We start from the raw sequence: 26,628 nt of genomic DNA, 5'->3' as shown, positions 1-26,628 counted from the left end.
ATAATTATCATCACTCCAGTAAATCTAAAGCCACAGAATAGAAGGAAAGTGTGTATTTCAAAACACTACGATATTTTAATTGACATGGGAAATATTGGCAAAAATAGCAATTGATACAACTTGTTTATCCAAAACGTTTTCCCTTAACATGCCCTTCATTGACCAATGAGGTCACTAGAGCACAAACACTTTAACACTGTTACTGCAGTTCAACTAATTCACAGGAGCTGACACTTCTTTCACTGGGGCATAGGAGATTGATGGGGGGTGACTTTATAGCAGTTTATAAAATTCTGAGAGGTATAGGTAGAGTTGATGGTAGTTGTCTTTTTCCTAGTGTGGGAGGTCTCAAGACGTGGGGGCACATTTTTAAGGTAGGAGGAGAAAGATTTAAAAACACATGAGGGGCAAATTCTTTTCAGTTCTTGTACAGAATGAAGTGGTGGATGCAGGTACAGTTACAACATTTAAAAGACTGTTGGATAAATACATGAGTAGGAAAGTTTTGGAGGGATATGGACCAGGAGCAGGTGGGTGGGACTAGGTTTGGCATGGACTGGTTGTTTCCATGCTGGATGACTCTATGACTGTATGACTCTAAGTGCACAGCATTAAATTATCTAATTTACAGTATTAATTACAATAATAATGCTCATACAATACATTATTCTTATGTTGAAATGTTTCAAAGTGTTAGCTCCCCCTTGCAACTCTTCTCACCCCTAGACCCTGGTGTCAGTCTTGCTAACCTTCCATTCTGCTCCTCCCCATTTTCTTGCCTCAGCAGGATAAAGTGAGGACTGCAGATTCTGGAGATCAGAGTCAAAAGGTGTGGTGCTTGAAAAGCACAGCCGGTCAGGCAGCATCCGAGGAGCAGGAGAGTCAATGTTTCGAGCAAAACCTCTTCGTCAGGACAGCTTATGCACGAAACATCGAATCTCCTGCTCCTCGGATGCTGACTGACTGGTTGTGCTTTTCCAGCGCCACACGTTTTGACTTCTTGCCTCAGTAGCTGTGATGAACCCAACCACTGACTACCTCCTGGTTGTGATGATACTGTGGCTTTAAGATTTTCTCCTAGATTTTTTTATGAGGAGAGGTTGAAATTGAAATGCCGAGCAGTCTGTTCCAAGACAATAAAGTCAACTTGTAAGAGTTTGTGTTCCTTATTTTAAGTTGGAACAATCGAAGCAGCATGAAAGGGTGGAGTCAGCTCCCATAACTTTAGATGAGAAAAGTTGGACAGGGGTCTGAATGTAGTATAAATGTGGCACAGCATAACTGGGCTGATTGATCTGTTTTCATTGTTCTCATGTACCAGAAGCTAAGTTTGCATTGCTCATCAATTCCCTCTCACTCACACTCAGATCTTGACACATGGTAAATTGAAGATTGGCTTCAGACAAATGAGGGAAGGAAGTTCTTTTATCACTGAGTGAGAAGGCAAGTAGCCAATACATAAAGCTGTTCAGAGTTATCACAGTCCCAGTGAGAATTTACTCAGTTTTTAAGTGTCAGTGCCTGTGATCAAAGGCTAATTGGGTTAGGTCTGTTAATGGACTGAACCACTTCTGGTTGATGAAAGCGTAGAGTTTTCAGACTGGGGGAAGTATCTAATTTTGTTTAGTGATTAACCTATTTAGGATGTCTGGCCAGGAAATGCATCATTAACATTTGGAGATTAACATCAATGAGATAAATGGTGTCTATTGGCAAATAAAAAAATTCCATAGCTCATCATGCTTAACCCAATGTTCAAGTTCAGTTTTAGGACCTTGTCTCTGTGGAGAATATAAGAACCATGTCATTTTTGTAAACATGATATCTGGGAGTGCACAAAAGATTAACCTGCTTCTAACAGCATGCAAAGAATGCATTTCCAAAAAGTATATTTTAAATTCCTCTGAATTGATTGTATTGAATTGCTGTTTGAGTGTTTGTGAAGTCAGGATGAGCTGTAGGTCAAAGGATAGCAGTCTTGCCCCTTTGAGTAAGAGGACAATCTTGAGTCCCATTCCAGAGACACGAGAACAAAAATCTTTGTGCAGCACTCAGGGAGTGTCACAATATCACAGCTGCTGACTTTCAGAGAGGAGTTTAGGTTAATTTTTAATCAACCAGTTAAGAGATTCTATTACAAACCACTGAAGCAAGTGGGACTTGAACCTGGGACTCCCTGGCTCAGAGGTAGCACCACTGCTCTCTCAGATGGGCAGACAAGATCCCATGGCGTTATTCAGTTGACATTTTAGAGGGAACTCCCCGGTGTCTTGAGCAGTATTTACTTCTCAGTCAGCAATACTAAATTATGTATTCATTCTGCTGCTTGTATAGCATCTACTGTGCAGAAATTAGCTGCAACATTGAATACACAGTGAATATGTTTTGTTGGCTGTCAAATGTTTGGTATTGATGTGTTGGGTGCTATATAAATGCAAGTTTTGCTTTTCTTTGAATCAGAAAATAATGGTGCACTTCTGTTTCAATATTATCATCTTACATATAAATAAATCTGATCGTTAAATGTAAGTAAAAAAAACTCCTACCATAGTCCTACCAGACCATATGGCTGCTCTCTTGTCAGAGGGTGACAACTGGTGGTAGTTTAACCTGAGGGTCATCATGCGTCAGGTGAAGGGAGAGGTAGAGGAGGAGATTCCTTCATCATAACCTCAGCCAATGTGGGAATTGAACCCTCACCATTGGCATCACTCTGATTCATAAAGCAGCTGGCCAAACTAACAAAGCCCCCATTTTCTTAAATAGAGCCTGTAAGTGACTGTCTGCCCTGATGGGTATTTGCTAGCTTTCTCAGAACACAGTGGGGATAGCACTTCTGCACTACCCCAAATGGATATACATTAGCCAGTTGGCACAATGTTCCATTCGTGATACACATAAGGAAGAGGTTTTAGTTCACGGGTAAAAGTTTTGGATTTAATCCCCAGACTACAAACTGTGTTTGATGGCAGAGTCCTTGCTTGGCACTGTCCAAGCGTTGGAGGGTTTGTGTTACAAGGAGAGGCTGAATAGGCTGGGGTTACTTTTCCTGAAGGCTGAGGGATGATCTTATAGAAATTTAAGCAATCATGAGGGGCTTGAGTAGAGTGAAAAGTCAATGTCTTTTCTCCAGGGTATGGGAGTCCAAAACTGGAGGGCATAGGTTTAAGGTGAGAGGGGAGAGATTTAAAAGGGACCGAATGGGCAACATTTTCACGCAGAGGGTGGTGCATGCATGGAATGAGCTGCCCAAAGAAGTGGTGGAGGCTGGTACAATTACAGCATTTAAAAGGCATCTGGATGGGCGTACGAATGGAAGGGTTTAGAGGGATATGGCTCATATGCTGGCAAATGGGACGAGATTTATTTAGGATATCTGGTCGGCATGGACGAGTTGGACCGAAGGGTCTGTTTTTATGCTGTACATCTCTAAGACTATGCTGTCAATGGCAGTACTAAGTTACAGATTGACGTTGAGTTGCCCACCTCATTATATAAGTGAAGAGAGATGTGCCCCATGATTCACATTCATGCCAGTGTGCTGCCATCTGCATCCCTTCAGGCATTTCTGCCAAACATTCCTGTTTGGGAGCTGACAAGAAATTTTGCTTAATATGGTCCAGAACAAATTTTAAATGAGAATTCCTGAGGGACTCTGCCTAGGAGCTCCTTAGGACTGAGGATGACATGCTTCCATTCCAGTTAGATTGGTCAGGCCACTATGTAATCTCCAGCCTCTGGAATAGACTGTGAGAGATGAATTGGATAGATGGGTTATTTAGTGACTTGTCCACTCCCTCCAATGCCTCAACTTCTCCTCTGCGCACTCCCGGTTAAGTCATTAGTTAGAAGAACTATTTGTTCGAGATCCATTCCACAGACTTTAGAATGGAAAGATTCTTTAACATTCACATTTGGTTACCCATATGTTCTGGGAACCTGAACATTAACTTCATAATGTCTTACAGCAAGGAAGGCTCATTGAGCTTAATTTCTCTCTTCCAATACTTTGGACCATGATTTTTTCAAGTGACTATCCTTTTCCTTTTTGAAAGTGATGACTGATCTGCTTCCACTGTCCTTTTAAGCATCTTATTCAAGATCATAATGATTCGTCTGCCTTCAAACAATTCTCATCATCTCCGCCTCTGTTACTTCTACCAAATATCATACATCTTCTCTCTTGTCAGTGGAAACAATTTCTCCTTATTTTGGGGGGTTTCTGGGAGGACAGGAAGAGAGGAATGCAACAGGATTCATCAGCAGTTGTGCTCTGTAAGTGCACACCCTTATCAGAGAACTCAGTGCAAGCTATGATCAAAGTCCTTTATGCCTCTACCCTGCTCCATATTTCTCTGAAGCATATCAATATCTACAAAGCTTGTGCTAACAGATAGCTGTTGCCAGATTCTGAACAGCAGTTTATCCAAGTCAAGGTGAGAGTGCCAAATGGTGAGATAATGAGCCTCAGCTTATTACAATCCTGCATTAGGATAGACAATCCATTTGGAATTTCAAGAGGGGTACACAGGTTAAAAAGATTCAGGCCCCCTCCATAGCTCAGTGTGTGAATACAATAACTTTTCTAATGCTGAACTGTACGGACCCAGACCTGGGAACTAATTAGTGCAGAATGAGCTGATCTCATTGTGGTTCACATTGAGGATGTTACAATTTAGGATTCCATTAAAGGGAGTGTCTAGAGTATGGAACTCACATGGAGTCATTGAAGTGAATAGTGTAGATATTCTTTAAGAGGAAGCTGGATGTATGTATGAATCTTATATATATAGTATATGTATATATATGTTGGGTAAAGGATGAAAAGGGAATGATATACATCATAATGGGCTGGCATAAACTTGATGGACCAATTGGCCTGCTTCTATACCATATTACTGAGAAAAAGAGACATGCAGTCAAAGCTTTTTATCTTGCACTCATCAGGAATGCAAATTTCGTAGGGAGCGCATTTGCAATGCATGAGAAAAAGGAGCTGATTCATTGGCACATTGGGTCTCATTGGTTAAGTTGTTCCTATGGGGAATGCACCAGGAAGCTGTTGTTCCCCCTGGCTTTTATTTACTTCAAAAATGATGCAAGGCCTGGGCATATAGTTAAGAACTATAAATATCTAACCACTGAAGGTGTCAAGAGAAATGATGAAAGAGCAGGAATTTAATTTTGGCCCTTCAGGATGAGCCATGATTGTGTTGTCTGGTGGCGCGGGCTTAAGGGGTCAAATGGCCAACTCCTGCTCCTATTTTCTTTGTTTCAGTCTCTGTTTTTCCTACAGAGGACAGGTCCTGAGTGTAAGCTGTCCAGGTATGGTCAGTGCACTACACATTGCGAACAGTGAAAGAGACATGCAGTCTGATACAATGTTAGTCATTGGGACCTGTGGCGGCCCATGAATCTGGCATCACACTGACACTGAAGTTCACATACCACATGCCTCATTAGTGTAGTGGTCAGAACATCCTTGTAGCTTGATGATAGCATCCCATTAGCAGAAAATACTACTCATGTTGTGAAATGGAAAACTTCGCTTGTTGGTCAAGTGTTTGAGACATGAGTGTAATCCAACAGCAACTGGGGATACTTCAGATAAGTATGCCCGATACTCAGGGAGCAAAGATCTGATTGGTAACTATCCTGCAAGATGGCTTTTATATACCCTATTTGGATAGCAAGCTTTCCAATGAGAAAATGCCTCAGACTCTGTTCCTAAGGTTGAGTGAGTAGAATTGTAGGAATCCCAATGTGTGTATTGACCAGTGATGGAGGGTGGTATGTGTCAGCAGAAGTAGAAAACCCATTAGTGCCTTTCCCCAATGAGCACATCAAGGAAAAGGCTGCCCCTTTACAAAGATGAGTACAAGTGTAGAATCATAGAACCATAGAATCCCTACAGTGTGGAAGCAGGCCATTCTGCCTATCAGGTCCACAGTGACCCTCCGATGAGCATCCCACACAAACCCCCCCCACCCCCACCCTATCCCTATCCCTATAACCATGCTTTTCCCATGGTTAATCCACCCAACCTACACACCCCTGGACACTATCATGGTTAATCTACCCTAACCTGCATATCTTTGGATGGAGTTCATTAATTTGTGTATGGAGATTGTTACATGTAACTGTAGATTCAAATAATGCAAATATATTCTCCATTATCAGAAGCATGCAAGACGTATGCAAAAGTCAGAACATAATGTCCAACATTAGATTCCTGTGCTTTGTTTCCTGCATTACTAGAATTCAAAAAGAACCAATTGGCTGTGTAGCACTTAAGGACACTATGTAAATTCAAATCTATTTCCTTCCTTTTCCTTGTTGTTTCTGCTTAACTTCAAACAAAACTCAATGGGACTTTTATATCAGAGGAGCTCAGTTGTGCAGTTTCCCAACACACTAACTGGATGTCCAGGAAAACAATAACATTGCAACTTACAAAAATGTACCATTGCCTAAGATTGGCTGTTCCATCAAAAATGCAGGGGTGGGGAAAACACAAGGGCTTGCTAATGGAAGGTCCTTCATGTCTACACTCAGGATGAATGTCTAACACAATGAGACTCAGTACATCGACAGAGACCAACTCCTACCACCGCACTACACAGACTATGTGATCATGAACCACTATGACCCATCCAATCTCTGGTCAACATTGATGTCAATGTTGCTCTTTTCTATCCTGTCTGGGGACCTGGCTGCCCTTGTTTGTTCGTTGAGTCTAGTTTTGGTAAAACCACTGATGAACAGACAATGCAAAAACAGATTCAACATCAAAACTATTGAATCTAACTCACCTGAATCAGAATAAAAATGCCCTTAAATGGTTTGTCAAAACACAGAGCAGCTGGAGGCCCTGCAGTAAATATGCTAAATACAACAACAATTTGCATCTATATAATACCTATAACAATGAGGAAGGAAAGCTGTGAGTGAGCCAGGTAAGGATCCGTTTGGCCAGGGTGACCAAAGTGAGCCATATCAGAAAACTGAAGACTTGTATTGACAACGTACCTTTCATGAATTCAAGGCATTCCATGCATTAGTTTTGCAATTGCTGTACAAAACACAGCAGTCCACCTGCAAATGGCAAGGTATCACAAAGTAAACAAGCAAAATAAACCAAATGCATTGAGCAAACTGTGCCAAAAAGGCATATGGAGTTGAATATTGTGATTGTATTTTTTTTTCATTCTTTTATGGGATGTGGGTATCATTGGTCAGGCCAGTATTTGTTCTCCATCCCTGACTACTCTTGGATAAAGTGGCTCACTCAGTCATTTCAGAGGGCAGCTATGAGTCAACCTTATTTACTGTGAGTCTGGAGTTACTTGTCGGCCAGACCAGGTGGAGGTGGCAGATTTCCCTCCTAAAAGTGAAATACATTGGTTTATACAACAATTGGCAATAGTTGTAATGGTCACCATGACTGCAATTCACATCTGATTCCAGAATTTTTAAATTTGCTTTGCTAATTGAATTTGAATTCCAGCAGCTGCTGATGGGATTTGAACCCATGGCCTCTGCGTACTGACTGAATTATTACTGCAGTGACATTACTATTACGTGAGGCACTGGGTGTGGGTCATTGTGTGTGGGATGTGAGGTATTGTGTGTAAAGTGGGGAGGGGTGAATTGTGCAAGGTGGGAGAATAATGTGTGTAGGTTGGGGAGGCTATTATGTGCAGGATGGAATGTTTATGACACGTATATGGAATAACACAAGTAGAGATTAACTGACAGCAATTTCCATTTGTTGCATCCATAATTGTGGAATTACTCAGCAGGGAAAATTATTTAAGTAAGGAGGAATAATGGGATGTTAGAAACATTTCTGAAGACAGGAGAAACGATTGGGAGAAAAAGTGGTAATTCAATTGGAAAAGTAGGAGAAGGACTGTGTATTTTTGTGACTAACAGCCTTGACCTGGTACTTATAAATCTTACATTCTAACTTAGGAAGAGTTAATTCATTTTGTGCATCTGTGGTTTTTATACAAACCTGTTGAACCTAGGGTGCTATTACATGCTCCGACTAGTTATAGTGTGTCGTAATGAAAGGACCATGTTGTAAAAGGTGGTTTCCAAATCACTACTGCCTCGGGTGAAAAGTCTTCGATGGGAAACTTCTGCTCACATTATGACACTGCATATCCCTTTGTGTTGAAATTTCGCAAATTTGGCTCCAGCCTCCCTGCTTATTCATCAAAACAGAGATCACATATAAGGAAAGAGATTTGAAAGATATGATCTAACTGGGCCATCAGCCAAGCCAGAAAATGCAGGAACAAGCAAGTGGAAGAGAATTCAATGAAGACTTGGTCCACCCAGAATAAGCATGTGACTTTGAGCTAGCAAAAGTCAGTCAAACAATGTTCAAGTGTTGTTTACAGAGCTCACTGTTGAGTTGCGACACACTGAAGAGCTGATGTACTTGTTATTTTGGGATCTTCACCCCCTACTCACGGGCAATTGGGAACGGCTAACATGTGCTAGCCAAGCCAGTGACACTCACATCCTGGGAATGCAGGAAAGGAAGCTTTTTGCTACACACTGTCACTATAACCTGGAGTTGTGTGATTTTTAACACTGTTCCAAAACCAACAGATTCTTTCAGTACATTTGCCTCGGGGGAATTGGAATAGATTTCACACCCAGCACACTCCCCACCAGTAGTGAGGAGCTGAATACAAATTGGGCGGATGTCAAAGTATATGTAGAGGAGCAATAACCAACTGTGGGCTGCATTAGAAGTAAGTACAGAGGATTTCATTTTGGGTTTGGGTGGTTTTGTGAGGGTTCAACTTATGTAAAGATGGCTGTGTGTTGGTTTCTTTTGCTGTGAAATGTGCAGTCTCATTTCAGTGTGACAAATGATGTTTGTGAACTGTGTACCCTCTTACTGATAGTCAGAACACATCCAAAATATCTTGTGTTTATAAAATTCCTTTTGCAGCCAATCTTGAGTGCATGCAATGTGGCATCCAATTTGCACACAGCAAACTCCCTCAAAAAGACAACAGAAATCACCTTTATATCAATGATGCTTTCATTGAGACATGCCAATATATGACTAGCTAGTGCTATGATGAGAAAATAATTTGGTTCTGTAATATTTACTGATGGAAATACTGATCTCCCCTGTTCATCTTTGAAATAACATGAAAGGAACTTTTGTTTCTCTACTCAGGGAAATGTGGAGCCTTGATACAAAAGGTAGCATCTGTGACAATGCAGCATTTCCTCAGTGCTGTGTTGGAAATAGAAAGCAAGATTTTCATGCTAAAGTCCAGGAGTGGGACCGTAGACCCCACAACTTTCTGAGTCAGAGGCACCAACACTGAGAAAGATAAAATGATTCAGAAAAGATTTACAAGGATGTTGCCAGGGTTGGAGGGCTTGAGATATTAAGGAGAGACTTAATAGAGTGTGGCTATTTCCCCTGGAATGTCAGAGGCTGAGGGGTGACCTCATAGAGGTTTATAAAATCATGAGGGTTATGGATAGGGTGAACAGTTAAGGTCTTCTCCGCAAGGTAGGGGAGTTCAAAACTGGAGGGCATAGGTTTAAGGTGAGAGGGGAAAAACTTAAAAGTGACCTAAGGGGCAACATTTTCATACAGACAGTGGTGCGTATGTGGAATGAGCTGAAAAGGAAGCAGTGGAGGCTGTTACAATTACAACATTTAAAAGGCATCTGGATGGGCATATGAATAGGAAGGGTTTAGAGGGATATGGGCCAAATGCTGGGAAATGGGACTAGATTCATTTAGGATATCTGGTCAGCATGGACAAGTTGATATGAAGCCTCTGTTTCCGTGCGGTACAGCTTTATGACTCTATGACTGTAAACCAGAATCTCTGTTTAACTCTCAATTTGTTCAAATTTAGTTGACAGCTGTAACTCACAGCTTAACACTCTTGTTTCTGAGTCAGGAGATCATCGTTACAAATCCTGTTTCTGAGACTTGAGCATAAAAATCTCGACTGAGAACTCACCGCAATGCTGAGCAAGTGTAGCACTGTTGCCAACCTTTCAGATGGAATTTTCCCTCCCAACTTTGCAAAGAAGATTAGAGAAGGTTGTTTATTTTTGTGTACTGGCTGATACTTAACCCTCACCCAGTATAACAAAAGCAGATAATCACATTGCTCTTTGTGGCATCTTTGGTGCATGCAAGTTGACTGCCATGCCTTCGATGTGACAACATTCCACAAAGTAATTTGTTAACCACAAAAACGATTGGGACATCCTGTGGCTGCGAAAGGCGCTATAGAAATGCAAAACTTCCTTTGTCTTAGATGGTAAGAAGGCAGGAGAATAAAAGAACTGGTGTTCCTGCTCCTAATTGGTCTGACTCTTGATGAACTTCACTTGAGGCAGGTCCTCGGCTTTTTACCGGAACTCTTGAAGCTTCACCCTGAGCTGCTGTCATGGAAGTAGCTCCTCAGTGGCAACTTGTTGCTGTTTTCAATACTCAGAGTCAGATGGTAAGTCTAGCTCAGTTGGAACAGGAATTGAACTGGCAGAGTTGATGCTATTCTGACCCACACACTGGCTAATCAGCCCAATCTAACAGAGATGTGCTCCTCCATGGTCCTCACCTCTCTATCTCCACAATCTCCTCCAACCCTCCAAGGATTTTGCACTCCTCAAATCCAGCCTCTTGAGCATTCTCTGATTTAACTGCTCCATCACTGGCATCCATTCCATTAGTTGCGTAGAGATTCTGAGCTCTGCAATTCCCTTCCTAAATCTTCTCCACCTCTTCTTTAACTTACTTCAAAACCAAGATCTGGTAACCCGTTCTAAAACTTCCCAATGTAGCTCAGTGTCAAACTTTGTCCGACCCTTAAAGAAATGCCTTGGGGATGGTAAGGATGTAATATGAATGCATGTTGTTGTTGCATTCCCTTGGTAGATTCCTTTTATGTCATCCCAGTGTCACACTGAGCATTACCGTTTCTTCCCTGCTGTGATTGACTTTACCGTTGATAAAATGCCAACTGAGACCATGCTGGCTGTCTGAACTGATTTTTCTCATTTTGCAGGAAAATTAACGTGGGTCACAAGGAGCACTGGGATATGGCAACGCCAGGTAGGGAATGGAATCAGGATTAATGGGATATGATGTCCATTACTCCAAAGGAGAACAAAAACATTCTAAACTTTGTTGGGATTGAGAACCTTGGCCATGTTATGAGAGGGTGTTGTTTATAGATTTAGTTGTATCACAAGAGATGATGGCATTGTGGCTCAGTGGTTAGCGCTATTGCCTCACAGCAGCATGGACCTGGGTTCAATTCCAGCCTCGGACAGCTGTCTTTGTGGGGTTTACACATTCTCCCCACGTCTGTGTGGGTTTCCGCCCACACTCCAAAGATGTGCAGGTTAGGTGAATTGGCCATTTTAAGTTGACCATAGTGTCTGTGGATGTGTGGGCTAGGTGAATTAGTCTCGGGAAACACAGGGATGGGATAGGGATGGGTCAGGGAGTGATTCTCTTTGGAATGTTGGTCTGGACTCGATAGGTAGAATGGTCTGCATCCATGCTATGGGGATTCTAGGAGTTGAGTAAGGTTAAAACTGGCAAGGAGGACAGAAAGCATAGACCCTTGCACCATAATTAAATCTGTAGGGCTTGTGTGGTGCAGTAGTAGTGCCTCTACCTTTCAGCCAAGAGGTCTGGATTCAAGTCAAGTAATAATGCTGTTGATCAGAAAATATTGATAATTAAATCTGTGGGACATTGAACCACTTCATATTGGGCTTCCGCTTTAGCCTTTTGACTTATATTCAATATCCATTTTTTTTTTGAACATTTCCCTTTCACTCCTTCACCCATCACTGGACTGCCAGGGGATAACCTCCTGTCACACCTTGTCAAGACACCAACCGCTTACCCTGAGCCTAAACAGCAAACGTTGTTGCTTGATTTGGTGGTTGTGCGGAGATCTAAAGAAGGATCAGACCGAACTCAAAATGTTAACCCTGTTTCTCTCTCCACGGATGCTGCCAGAATTGCTGAGTTTCTCCAGCATTCTCCATAGTTTGTTTCAGATTTCCAGCATCTGCGATATTTTGCTTTTAAATATTGGTGTTATGTTTTTTAAAAATCATCGTTTCACGGGGTGTGAGCATCTCTGGCAAGACCAACAGTTGTTTCCTGTCCCTAACTGCCCCTTGAACTAAGTGGCTTGTTAGGCCTTTCTGCCTTTAAAGTCAACCACATTGTTGTATCTGGAGTCACATGTCGGACAGACCAGGTAAGGGCAGCAGATTTCCTTCCCTAAAAGAGTTATAAGACTTGAGCTATAACGAGAGGCTAGAAAAACTCGGGTTGTTTTCCCTGGAGCAGTGGGGTTGAGGGGAGACTTGGTAGAAGTCTATAAAGTAATGTGATGTTGATAGGTTGATGGTCAGAATCCTTTTCCCAGAATTGAAATGTCTAATACTACAGGGCATACATTTAAGGTGAGAGGGGACAAGTTCAAAGGAGATGTGAGGGGAAAATTGTTTGCACAGAGTGTACTAGGAGTCTGGAACACGCTGTCAGGGGTGGTGGAAGAGGCAGCTCTGATAGGGATGTTTAAGGGACTTTTAGTGAAGCACATGAATATGCAAGGAATGGATGGATATGGAGCAAGGGCAGGTTGAAGGGATTAGTTTAATTTGGCGCCATTTTCGGCACAACATCATGATCTGAGGAGTTCCTGTGCTGTACAGTTTTTTGTTCTAAAGGCCATTAGTGAACCAGATGAGTTATTACAACAGTGACAGCATTCATGGTTATCATCTCTGAGACTCTCATTATATTGCAGATTAATTCTGTGATGGGATTCAAACTGATAACTCCAGACGATCATTACAGATATCTAAGTTAGCCAGTCTGGTAACATCACCATTATGTCACAACTTAAGTCCCTCAATAGGACAAACCACAAGCCACTCAATCCAACTTCTGTCCTGAGGCATGCTCAGAGTCGGTGGAACTGGGGGATAAGTAGGTCTGTGCTTCCTGTCACTTTTGCACCAAATCTTCATCCCCTGCTGCCAATTCATTGAGTCAGACCCTTTGGTCCAACCAATCCATGCCAAACATAATCCCATTTGAAACATTTCAAACTCATCGTCATGTGAATAAGACACCAACCCCAAAGGAGTGGCATTCACACTTCAATATTTATCATATTCTCATCATAGGAACATCAAAGATCAGTGCAGGACTTGGCCATTTGACTGGTCAAGGCTTTATCTCCATACTGCATGTCGTGAGTTTACTGAAGCATATTGACATCACATTTTCTCCCTTTGTAACAGTATTTCAAAAGTTCCATGCTTGCTGTAAAGCACTGTGAGGTGTCCACAGTTGGGAAAGGTGCTATATAAATGCATGTCTTTCTTCTTTTGATTCCTATTATTGTGGTCTGTAATAGCTATCAAATGGCCATCCCTGAGGGATTGGTATTATGTTAAATTAACACCTAAGAACTGAAGAATGTAAGTAATGTTATAAATGGTGTCATCTTAGACCTGTAAGCAAAATAGAGAGCCTAATGGATACCCATTGCTGGATTTTGAGCAGATAATTTAGCCTGATGTGTTAGTGGGAGCCCTGTATTGCCAGAGGTGCATTTCAAATGAGACATGTCTGATTACAAGAGTGGATGTAATGAGTGCTGTGACACTTGTTGAAGTTGAACAGGGAGCTTTCCCAGGATTAAGAGTGTGGTGTTGGTAAAACCACAGCAGGTCAGGCTGCATCTGAGGAGCAGGGGAATTGATGTTTTGGGCAAGAGCCTTTCATCAGGAATGAATCCTGATGATGGACTCTTGCCTGAAAAGTCGGTTCTCCTGCTCCTCAGATGCTGCCTGACCCGCTGTGCTTTTCCTGCACCACACTCTCAACTCTGATCTCCAGCATCTGCAGTCCTCACTTTCTTCTAGCTTTCCCAGGACCCTGAGTTGACATTCCTCCTCTTCCTTCCACTTGAGACGGCAATGAGGAGACGGTTTCTCCCTCAGAGAATCATGAAGGCATGGAACTCCCTTCCCCAGAGAGGCAGTGTCACTGACTATTTTCAAGATGAAGATAAATAGATACTTGACTAATGAGAAAGTCAAAGGATAATGGGGGCGGGCAGGAATGCGGATTTGAGGCTACAGTCAGTTGATTTTACCGAATGACGTATTCCTGCTCCTAACCGCCTTCACCAACTAACTAGTAATTAATCTTATTTTCCACTTGTGTCAATTTGCAGCATTGCGTCTGAAGTTGAGAAATAGTGCAACATAAATGCAAGCATTTCTTCTTTAGCTTAAAGGTAGATATTTGGCCCCTTCGTACATCTGATTTCACAAATTCTGAGTGATCATGTGGTGAGGAATGTCAATGTTGGGTTACGGAAACTTCCTCATGTTTCACTCCCATTGTTCGTGTCAAGCATTCATGGATCATCCATGGCAGTGGTCAGATTACTCCCTCCTACGTTAGCTTCTACCATCAGCCATCCTGAGTGAAGCTGACGGTGTGTGAACACTGAGGTTGTGCAGCTTCCTCCGCAGCAGCTCACATATATCTGTTAATCCACATACCCACTATTTGATGCCATCCCTGCCCCAGCCTGCCCAGTTCACGAAGGGCATTCACAGGATCTGCTGGTAATGCATTCTTCAGATTGCCTCTTCTCTGGAAATTTGTTGCCATTGATAGCATAATAGTAACATGAACTCATCACAGTTGCTTTGACAACCACATCAAATCTGGATGGTAAGTGTCAACATTTGACATTCCAGATCACTGACATCCGATATCATCCTACAGTAAGAAACTCTAAAACAGTCAGTATGTTTTGAGTTTCCTAACTCTCCTCTTTGGCAATCTAATATTCTGTCACCAGCGAGATTACATTGGCAAAAGCAGAAGTAGGCCATTCAGCCCATTGAGTCTGCTCCACCATTCAATGAGATCATGGCTTGTCTGATAAAGCTCACTGCGCTTTCCTGCTTTTGCCCCATTACCTTTGATTCCCTTTCTGATTAAAAATGCATATCAGCCTTGAATATACTTAATGACCCACTATCTATGGTAAACAATTCCACAGATTGAAAGGTAAAGTCGCCGTTACCTATAGGGCTGCTCTCTCATTAAAAAAAGGCTATTGGTGGTGGTCTAACCTGCAGGTAACCAGGCAAGGGGAGAGGTTCAGATGGAGAGTCTTTCATGGTAATCTCAGCTACTGTGGGGATAGAACCCATATCACTAGCATGAATAACCAGCTGTCTGGCCAACTGATCTAATTGACCCCTGCAACCTTCTGAGACAAGAAATCCCTCCTTGTTTGTGTCTTAAATGTACAATCCCTTATTCTGAGATAACATCTTAGACTCTCCCAGAAGGGGAAATAATCTTTCCGCATCTTCCCCCTTAAGTCCCCTAAGAATCTTGTAGGTTCCAATATCTTTGATTCTTCTAAGGTCTGACAAGTACAGGCCTAATCTACCTAACCTCTCCTCAGAAGATAACCTCCTGTACCTGGCATCAGTTTAATAAACCTTCTCTACTGCCCCCAGAGTCTAAGGACTAATTCCAGATTTTTTTTTCTTTTGTTGAATCCAAATTCCACCATCTAGTACAGTGGGATTCAAACCCTGGCCCCTCAAACCTTATTTGGGTCTCTGAGTTATTAGTCCAGCGATAATAGCACTAGGCCATCGTCTGCCACTGATATATAAGGTCACCCCTTTCTCTCTAATGCTCCAGGGAAAACAGCCCCAGCCTGTTCAGCCTCTCCCTATAGCGGGCGGCACGGTGGGCGGCACGGTGGCACAGTGGTTAGCACTGCTGCCTCACAGCGCCTGAAGACCCGGGTTCAATTCCCGACTCAGGTGACTGACTGTGTGGAGTTTGCACGTTCTCCCCGTGTCTGCGTGGGTTTCCTCCGGGTGCTCCGGTTTCCTCCCACAGTCCAAAGATGTGCGGGTCAGGTGAATTGGCCATGCTAAATTGCCCGTAGTGTTAGGTAGGGGGTAATGTAGGGGTATGGGTGGGTTTTGCTTCGGCGGGTCGGTGTGGACTTGTTGGGCCGAAGGGCCTGTTTCCACACTGTAAGTCTAATCTAATAGCTCAAACCATCCAAACCTGGCAACATCCTTGTAAATCTTTTCTGAAACCTTTCAAGTTTTGTTCAAGAGTCTTCATTTGCTCCTGGTCTCTGAATTTCTACAACTCCAAATCCAAGGTCTTCACCTTCTGGTCCTTCCACGGCTTCAGTCATTTCAGTTTTAACCACTCCTGCAACGTTCCAACATTGTGCTTCTCCATCTCTAACCTCACGTACCCTTTCTCCTCTGCATCCTAGTCACTTGTGCCTTCAGCTCTGTAAACTCTGAGTCTCTTTGCCTCTCCTTATCCACTGTCCCTCACATTATGAGAACAATTGCACGTCAAAAGTACTAACTTGGCTGTAAAATGATTTAACCTGCTGCCACTAATGTTCGCATTATCGACATGGCTTTGACGTTGTGTCAAGCTGTCCAGCTGACCCCCTGCCCAGTCAGGTCTTGGGGGCGAGTCATGAAGTTTGAGGCTGGAGGTTTGGGAACTGCACTGTCTTCAGTGTCAGTGTGATGTCTCAAAGTCTGTGCCTTAATAGAGTGACCATGGTCTGACACTTAGGAATTCTAACAAAGTCTTTTTATTTACTCACTATAGTACAGCACTGCAATCATTGTATTGTCAGAATATGGGTTCTCATTATCTTACTTAACACATTTTGAATCATCCTGGAGTTATGAAAGGTGCAGTGAAAAATACAAATCCTTTATTAAGAAAACTTATCCCTTTGATCAAGCATATAGTGAACCTTCTTAATATCTCTTGCTTTAGATCAGTGTCACTTTTGAGTCTGACAATCCATTGTGTGACAGTAAACATTACTCATTTCTTTGCTGCTTCTCTTGCCTGTTTTATCTTAAATCTCTGTACTCCCGTTATCGACTCTCCTGCTAATGGAAACAATTTCTCCCTCTCAATTATCAAAGCCTTTGAACAGTTCGAATAAATGTCTCCTTCACCTTTTCTTCTCCAAGGACAATAAGCCTAATTTACCTTCCCATATTTGGAGTCCTGATCACCAGAGCCATTTGAGAAAATCCTCTCTGTGGTTTTGGACTGTGTAGGTTTCAGAACTTTCCTCTGTTATTCTTCCATGGGATGTGGGTGTCACTGGCAACATTAGTTCCCCGTCCCTTCAGTGGCTCTCTAATACCATTTCAAACGGCAGATCAGAGTCAACATCATTGCTGTGTGTCTTGAGTCACATGCAGGCCAGAGTAAGTCAGGATGGTACATTTACTTTGCTAAAAGGCATGAGTGAAACAGATGGGTTTTCAAAAATAAAAACAGTTACTATATGGCCACATTTGACTAGCTGTATATCCTAGATATTACTTTTCTTTAAAAAACTGGATTTAAATTGCTACCATGGCAGAATTTGAACCCTTGACCTCCAGAACATTAGCTTGAAGGATTTGGATTACTAGTCCAGGGATTTACCATTACATCACTGTCTCCCCTTAACTGACAACAATAAAGCACTTAAGGTCTGACCAATGATTGTATACATAGACACTGCTGTCTAGCATCTGTTGCTCATACTGTTCAAATCCAGACTCCTCGATGTTGGTGTCTCTGTCCTTGTTTTGTCATCTCATTCTGCCGCCAGCTAAGAGAACTGGACTCAGCAACACAAACAACCAGGAACTGTCAAAGTTTCTTGGAATTTGAATCAAATATGTGAAATGTACAGAAACAACTTTAGGACAGCTCAATCATACCGTACTTGAGCTGTAATAGAATAGCAAGTCCAACAGCAATGTAACAGGTAAGCATTTCACTCACGCTACGGATTTTTTCCTAAAGATTTTGCCATGTTAATCATTACTTTTGACTCTTATCTTTTCTATTAGCACATGGTCAGCTCTGCCCAAACATCTACAATTCCTACTGTCTTAATGGAGGCACCTGCTACATTCTAAGAATGTCCTATCCATTCTGCTGGTAAGTCAAACGTAGCCCTTAACCAATCGGAATCAGACCCCAACAAAATCATTACCTACAGTGGACATGGTGGTCCATAGAGATAGAGGGTGCAGTAGGAGGCCCCTCTGTGGGAAATTCAAATCGAGCTCTGGTGTGGGGTGAGAGTCTAAATTAGAGTGGTGCTGGAAAAGCACAGCAGGTCAGGCAACATCTGAGGAGCAGGAAAATCGATGTTTTGGGCAAAAGCCGATCACCAGGTGTGATGAGAACCTGGCCTTTTCATTGCAAAGGACTGAAATTGAGTGGCCCGGACCCTTATGTAGAAATATAGAAGATGGGAGTAAGTGTAGGCTGTTTAACCCCTTGAGCCATGTCCACAATTCATTATGATCAAGACTGATCATTGACCTCAATACTCTAATCCCACCTTCTTCCATGTTCCTTGATCCCTTTAGCTACAAGAGCTATAGCTACCTCCTTCTGGAAAATACCTAATGTTTTGCTCTCAAACAAATTCCGTGGATGTGAATTCCACAGCTTCACCACTTTCCAGGTAAAGAAATTTCCCATTGTCTCCATCCTAAAAAGTTTACCCCTCATCCTTAAGCCATGACCCCTTGTTCTCCTCATCATCGAGAAGATCCTTCCTGCATCTAATCTGTCTAGTCTGGTTAGAATTTGATAGTTTGCTACAAGATTCCCCTCCCCCCTCATTCTTCTAAACTCTAGTGAATACATAGCTAGCCAACTCAATCTCCCTTTGTACATCAGTCCTGCCTTCCTAGAGGTCAGTCTGGTAAAGTGCACTCGCTCCATAGCAAAAATATTCCTCCTCAGATAAGGAGGCCAAAACTGTACAGAATATTCCAGGTGTGGCATCACAATGCCGTGTATAAGCCAGCATTTACTACCCCTTCCAACAGTTACCCTTGAGAAGGTGATGGTGAACTGCTGGTACTCCTGCACCCACAATGCTGTTCACAAAAGAGGTCCAAACCTTTCACTCAGTGACAGTGAAGGACATATTACTAGAATAGGAGTGGATTTGAAGGGGACCTTGCAAGCAGTGGTGTTCCAATGCCCCTGCTGCCCTTGTCCTAGGAGACAGATGCCCTCAGTTTGCAATGAGCTTTGATAGAAACACAATGAGGTGTTGAAGTGCACCTTGTAGATGGTACACATTGCTGCCACTGTGCGCTGGAGGTACAGGGAGTGAATGTCAAAGAATTAGGATGTTATATTGAGGTTGTACAAGATGTTGATGAGGCCTTTTCTGGACTACTGCGTCCAATTCTGGTGGCTTTGCTACAGGAAGGATAGTATTAAGCAGGAAAGGATTCAAAGAGATTTACCAGGATATTGCCAGGAATGGAGACTTTGAGTTATAAGGAAAAGCTGGATAGCTGGGACTTTTTTCACTGGAGTCTAGAGGTGACTTTATAGAGGTTTATTAAATCATGCGGGGTATAGATAAAGTGAATGGCAGGTGTCTTTTTTCTAGGTTGGGGGATTCCAAGACTAGGGGACATATTTTTAAGGTGAGAGGAGAAAGATTTTTTTTAAAAGGTGAGTAGTTTGTGTGTGGAATGAACTTCCAGAGGAAGTGGTGAATGTGGGTACAGTTACAACATTTAAAAGACATTTAAGTAAGTTCATGAATGACAAATGTTTGGAGGGATATGGGCCAAGCGCAGGCAGGTGGGACTAGTTTAGTTTGGGATTATGATCAGCATGAACTGGTTAGACCAAAAGGTCTGTTTCTGTGTTGTATTACTCTATGACTGTTACTCAATAAATGTGGTCTTGAACAAGCTAGCTGCTTTATCCTGGATGGTGCTGAGGTTCATTTGTGTTGCTGAAATTACACTGGCCCAGACAAGCAGGGAGTAATGCTTCACACTCACGACATGTGCCTTGTGAGCTGGTGGAAAGGTTTTGGAGAAGCAAAAATTAGGAGCTGGCATCAAGTCATTCAAGTGTGGGAGTCATCATGTCTAAGTCAAGTTCTGGCCTCTCATTAGACTGAAGGGTCAACTGAAGATTGATGGATGCTTGACAGCGACACGCTTCTTTGGTTGGGGTGTAGGCATTACTGGAAAGTCCCTTCTTAATTGCCTCTTAGTGACTTACTCAGCTATTCCCAGAAGGCAGTTAAGAATCAACCATATTACTGGGAGCCTGGAATCACAAAAAGGCCAAACCTGCAGGTTTCGTTGCTTAAGAGTATTACTGATACCAGTTGGGCTTTTATGTCAATTTGATAATAGCTTTATATTCAACATTTGCTCGCCAGCCACCATGATGGGATTTGAACCCTTGACCCACAACATTTGGATTATTGGACAGCAACACTAAAATACACCACCATTTTACCTTGGAATTCAGAGACATTAAATGAAGTTAAGATACAGATTACTTTTCTCCAAATGCACACTTTCGAATAATTGTATTTGCAAAAGAATATAATTGCACTAGAAGCTGCTCAGATGCAATTCACTTCCTAGTTCAATTCCTAGGGTGAAGGGTTCACTTAAAGAAGAAATGTTTAAAGGGTTGGAGTCGAGAAAAATGAGAGATTTATTGTAATGTATGAGATCCTGAGTGGGGAATGGAAGGATGTTTCCTCTTGTGGAAGAGACTTGAACAAGGGGACACGCTAAAGATAAGAGGCTCTCACATTTAGGATGGAGATGATGGGAAATATTTTCTTGCAGAGACTGTCTGCGGAAACAGTGGAGTGGTGGTCATTGGATTTATTCCAGGCTGTGTTGGATAGATTTTCGATGGACAAAGCAGTCTAGAGTTAACAGGAAAATGGAGTTGAGACCATAATCAGGCAGCCTGTTATGCACCCCTCAAAACATTTCAAGAAGGGAGCCCAGACCCTAATTTTGCTAGTTGTTTTAAGCAGGTGTAAAGTGGATATTCCAGGAGGGATGCAGCTGATCAGACCACTCAGTTTCAATCAAAACAGAACTTATTTACAGACTACTGAATGAAACACAAACAAAAGAGAACAGAATATAGAATAACTCAACCTATCTGAAAACCCCACCAACTCTATCGCAACTTAATGATGCTACTCCGATTTCCTACAACATCCCCATAAACACCCCCCTGACAAAAAAGGTAAATTCAAACCCAGGTTCTTACAAGAGAGATGTCAGAGAGAGAGAACCAGCATGGAACTGCTTCACACTCCAGCAGCTACTTCTTTAGATCCCCGAAGGTAAATCAAACTAGAAAAGTCCCTGAACTGGAAGAACTGGCCACTCCCCTTTCATTGTACAAGTGCTTTGTTTAAAAATCCTGATTATTGCCTTAGGCAGGATCTGTTAGCCATAATCAAAATGGCCTTACCCCAGACAAATCGGAACCTCTGCCTTTTATAACCCCTCTTGTAAAATATCAAGGACAACATAACCTTGTTAAAGAAGCAGCATTGTCACACAGCCATAAGCGTATTGAATTGCATAGCAGACTCAAAGGGCCGAATGGCCTCCTCTTGCTCTTATATTCCCAATAGGAGTAAGGGCTAAATGGCAGGTCTAGTTCCTATGTTCCTTCATTTGCCTTCAGCTCTGACCTCAACTCACTGAACATAGATGGATGTTAGCTGATGCTTGTCAATCATACTAACCATGATGTGATCCACCCTCAGTCTCTCGTTCTGTTATCTGGGCTAATTCAGAGTAATGTCTTCCCTAGGTGCGATGATAGCTTCCAAGGAAGCCGATGTGAAGAGTTCTTGCTACCGAGCCATCAATTACATAGGGCTATAAGTCCATCACTGATCGTTGTTATTGTGGTGGCTTTGATTATTGTGTTCGCCATAACACTTGGTATAGCACACTTCTACTGCAGGTGAGTGCACCTGGTTAACTGCTGGTGTGGCCTGACAATAAAATGCATCAGTTTGGCTGGGATTGAATAGGGCGGAAGGGAGCAGGATAGAGGCAAGACGTCTTAGTTTGTCTCTGCTCGTAAATAGTCTACTGGTACATTTTTATCATATATCCTAAGACAGCACATGACCTGCTTCGAGCCTTCTCCGAGTCTTCAGCTACCTTCATCTTTTCTGAAACTCAGAATATTTGTTAGGATTAGCCCAAAATGCTATTGGTTGTCAGGTACCTCTCCATATTACCAATGATTGCATTCTTTAATATCTGGTAGTATAGGATGTGAATATTTGAAATTTTTTCAATTGTTGAATTAAACAAAGGCTCGGGGAGAATAGTTCCCAAATGCATAATCATGGCAGCCTTGCAACGAATCAGAGTCGCCATGCCAACTAATCAACACACTGTTTGTATACAGTGAAAATTGTTGCTCTTTTTGAAATTTAGTATTCTTGTGTTGTATCCTGATGCGTGATGATGATGAAAAAATTCAACAGCATGCCCCCTTGTTCAGCAAGATATTGTTTCATGTATTAGACTGGGCAGAAAAGACCTGACATTTATTTAGCCCCTTCCACAACTTCAAGATATTCCAAAGTGTTTTACAGTCAATTAGGTACTTATTGAACTGTGGGAAATGCAGTGTGAAATAATTCCACCAAGGTTGGTATCCTGTCATCAAGTCACCCATTATTTACACATGCATAGTACATGGACTCTGAACCAGCTAACTTAGAGCCAGCTCTGAGAGTGAACAGAACCCTTGACACTCCTGTTCATATCTGTCAGTCAGAATGCCTTGTTTCTTCCAGGCTAATAGCCCCAACCAGGGAACTTCAATGATAGCCACCTAGTTGACATTGTTCCAATCACTGCACACTGTGTATGTGTACGGCAAATATCCACAATTAATTACTGCTCTACATAATCTGGCTTATTGTCTTGAATGAGGAATTCCTGTCAGTCAGGGCACTAGGAAAACTCCCCTGTTGGTCTCTGAATTAACCATGTGATCCTTTACGTCCAATCGTAAGGGCAGGTAGGGCATTGGTTTAATGTCTCCGGGGTTCTTCCAACAGTTTTATTTTATCCTTCCATGGGATGTGGGCATTACATTTGTTGTCCACACCTAGAACTGAGTGGCTTGTAATGGCCATTTCAGCGAAGTCAGTTACATTGGTGTGGAGTTACAAGTAGGTCTTCTTTAAGGGGCATTAATTAGTCAAATGACAATTGGCAATGGTTTCGTAGTCACTATGACTGAACCTAGATTCATGATTACAGATTTTAGTAACTGAATACAAAAGCCATTGGATGTCCTGGTGGGACTTGCATCCATGTCTCCATAGCATTAGACTGGACTTCTGGGTTACTAGACACAATGGCAACACCTCCCCAAGCACTGGAATTGTCAGACTGCATTTTGTGTACAAGTCCCCATTGTGGGATTTGAACATACAACCCTCTGACTGAGGCTCTGGTGATATACCAGGGCATCACTGAGTGTCACCAAGATGTTTCACTATGGCGGGGAAGCATTGGATTAAATAGCACCTTAGCAGAGCAACAGGTCCCTGGCACCTCCATAGTCACATTACCAAAGGAATCTTCACGCCAAGTTACATTAAGGGAGCCACATAAAAATGTGTTGAAGAGGAGTTTGTTAGGGAACATCTTAAAGGATGAATGGGAACTAGGATAGAGAGCCGGATACATTTAGGAGGGCAATTTCAGAGTTCAGTGCCCAGGCAGCTCATGGTACAACCATCAATGATTGGAGTGATTTAAATACTGGCTTTCTCAAGAGACCAGAAATGGAGGAACACAGAGGATTGTAGGAGGAGATTACAGATAGAGAGGGGCAAAGCCATAGAGTGATTTGAAAGCAGAGGTGGGAATAACAAAACTGAGATGCTGCCGGACTGGGAGCCAATGTTGATCAGTGAACACAGGGGCGATAGATGTGTGAGTGAGGGTCTGGACACCAGAGTTTGGGACAAGCTGAAGAGAGTCCTCCATCCATATCACTCCAAGGTACATAGCTTACTCTTTGCAGAATTGCACAGCTCGCAGCAAGTGCTGGACACATGAATTATTCACAGTTTCTTGCATTTACAGGAAACGGAGACAAAACAGAAATATCCAGAGGAACAGCAGCCTGCACTACACAGTGACAGCACATAGAGCAATTGACATCAGGGAGATACTGTCGGTCAGATCCAGCATCAAAAAACAAGATGTAGACTCTAGACCCAATTAGAAGTCCAAGGAGGGGATGTTTTAGGTGAGAAATGTCAAAGTGGATGCCCCTTCTGAACTGCCGCTTGAGAGAATCTCTCCTGGAATGAATGAACAAAATGTTTGAGTCACACAAGTGACCAGCAGCAACAGCAGAAGGTCATTGACCTGTTTGCTCCTGTAAGCCCTCTCACCTGGATTTTTAATAACAAGGGCCTCCATTTCCATGCCAACTCGGATTCTTAAGGGGTTTGACAAGGTAAATGCTGAGAGAATGTTTCTCCTCATGGGAGACTCTTGGATCAGGCAGCACAGTCTCAGAATAAACAGCTGCCAGTTTAAGACTGAGGAATTTCTTCTATCAGAGCGCTGTGAGTCTTTGGAACTCTTTGCCACAGAGAGCTGTGGGGGTAGAGTCCTTGTTTATACCTCAGGCTGAGATAGATAGAGGTCTGATCAGTCGGAAAACCAAGGGTTACGGCAGGAAAGTGGACACAAGGAATATCATCTGATCAGCAGTGATCCTACTGACTGGTGGAGCCGACTTGAACAGTAAACATCCTATTCCATTTCTTATGGTCTTTGTATATTCTTCCAAACACCTCTGTTGTTCCACCTCAGTTATGAAACTCACTTTGTTTTATCAGTGATGAAACATCTGCAAGAAAAACAGAATGTGCTGAAGAAGCTCGGCAGGTCTGGCAGTATTCCTGGAGAGAGAAACAGAGTTAATGATATGATGAAACATTTTTCGCTGGAACTACCTTTTCGTCAGTGCCTTATCAATTCCTGTACTTGGATGTAAGGCTCAAAATCACACTGTCCTGGTTATCAATTTGATGTATAGGTTGGCAGGAGAACAGCTGAGATACCGCCCGACTGTGATCACACTCTATGGGCTTTGTATGTTCTACTTAATACACACTGCTACAAGATAAATTATTCTAGAAAAAATGATGTGTTTTCACCTTGCTATCTTCCCTGAAATTTCTTGGACAAAGATAAGAGTGTTACTTCAGTTGACCATTGAGTATATACTAAGACCCAAATAGTTTGCCTCCATCCTCACATGACCCACCTCCACCACCGTCTATGATCATGAGCTGTTGAGATCATAATCCTTGCTTTTCTTTCTGCCAGACATGAAAACTACCATTTACTCTTGGCTGGTCTTGTATGCTCCAGCCTCCATAATCTTGAGCTCATCCAAAACTCTCCTGCCCACATCCTGACCTGCACCAAGTTCCATTCACCCATCACTTGGATCAAACCTTTAAGTAAGATGCTCTTAAAACACACTAAAACAGCAGCTAATGAATTTGAAAGACCCTATACAGACCACAAGCAAAATTAATATCATTTATAAAATACCGTGCAAGAACTGTAACAAACACTACATTGGACAAACAGGCAGAAAACTAGCCACCAGAATACATAAACATCAACTAGCCACAGAAAGACATGACCCACCCTCACTAGTATTTTACATACAGATGAGGAAGGACACCACTTCAAGTGGGACAACACATCCATCCTAGGACAAGCCAAGCAGAAAAAAATAAAAATTCCTAGGAGCACAGCATTCCAACCAGAACTCTACCAATAAACAAATTGACTTGGATCCCATTTACCACCCCCTGAGAAAAAGAATGGAAAATGACATCACCACAGGAAATGACATCACCAACCCAAACCAAGCTAAACACATAAATAAAAAGTGGGCCTTACCACCGGAGGCACAGTGATGATGTTACCTACTGTGGTGACGAAATGTCTGAAAACAAACCTTCCAGCTCAGCAAGCTACCTTACATCCATGCTCCTAAAAGCAACGACTGGAGAAATTCTTACCCCAGTTACTGAAGCAATGATTTTGTATTTTAGTCATCAGTCTGGTAAATTATTGTTCAGTAAAGTATATTGTTGTTCGTAACCTCTCCACTTTCTTGTGGTGTATCAGAGTATTCTCAACACAAACGTTGCTAGAATCATAGATTATTTTGTTTTTTCACGAGCTGTGGGCATCACGATTTGCAATCACTGTCCATCACGAACCAATCTTGACAGCAACATTGTAGGACAGACTTAGTAGGAATGGCCAATTTCCTTTCCAAAAAGGACATTAGTGATTCCATAAGGGTTTTTTATTTTAAACAATAATCGATGTTAGTTTCATTATTACTTTTACCAAGGTTAGCTTTCCATTCCTGATTTATTAATGAACTGTATTTAAATTCCACCAGTTGCTATGGTGGGATATGAACCCACATCCCCAGGTTTACTAACTCACTATCATTATCACCATCTCCTCCAGAGATAACTGGCGGATGCTTGAGGGGCAACATCTTGTCCAAAAGGGGGTGTTTCCAGGGAAGAAGGAGGCTATTCAATCCATCACATCTGTGCAGGAAACGAAAACCAATTAGCTCCA

The 26,628-nt window shown here is 42.3% G+C and overlaps 1 protein-coding gene across 2 annotated transcripts; it reads left to right on the top strand.

The window, feature by feature from the left end:
- The first annotated feature begins 8,404 nt into the window (after positions 1 to 8,404).
- On the top strand, positions 8,405 to 26,041 carry LOC132834798 (pro-neuregulin-4, membrane-bound isoform-like). 2 transcript variants are annotated; one of them, XM_060853841.1, is made up of 5 exons: positions 8,405 to 8,768; positions 11,067 to 11,113; positions 17,986 to 18,076; positions 21,767 to 21,922; positions 24,846 to 26,041. In XM_060853841.1, the coding sequence occupies exons 2-5, from the start codon at positions 11,101 to 11,103 to the stop codon at positions 24,928 to 24,930; spliced, it is 345 nt and encodes a 114-aa protein (XP_060709824.1). In that variant the 5' UTR covers positions 8,405 to 8,768; positions 11,067 to 11,100; the 3' UTR covers positions 24,931 to 26,041. The 2 variants fall into 2 exon arrangements, with proteins under 2 accessions (XP_060709824.1, XP_060709823.1); XM_060853840.1 differs by having other exon boundaries at positions 24,079 to 26,041.
- The last annotated feature ends 587 nt before the right edge of the window (positions 26,042 to 26,628 follow it).

This window comes from Hemiscyllium ocellatum, chromosome 42 (assembly GCF_020745735.1).
Source record: "Hemiscyllium ocellatum isolate sHemOce1 chromosome 42, sHemOce1.pat.X.cur, whole genome shotgun sequence".
NCBI classification, from domain to species: Eukaryota; Metazoa; Chordata; class Chondrichthyes; order Orectolobiformes; family Hemiscylliidae; genus Hemiscyllium; species Hemiscyllium ocellatum.
Note: the sequence above shows the minus strand (reverse complement) of the source record. Positions and strands in the feature narration are given on the sequence as shown.

What these genes read in the sequence shown, in the direction of transcription:
- LOC132834798 (XM_060853840.1), top strand. An exon ending in ATGTCCTATCCATTCTGCTG is followed by an intron (nt 18,077 to 21,766) that starts GTAAGTCAAACG and finishes TGTCTTCCCTAG; the next exon opens with GTGCGATGATAGCTTCCAAG. An exon ending in ATAGCACACTTCTACTGCAG is followed by an intron (nt 21,923 to 24,078) that starts GTGAGTGCACCT and finishes TTGCATTTACAG; the next exon opens with GAAACGGAGACAAAACAGAA.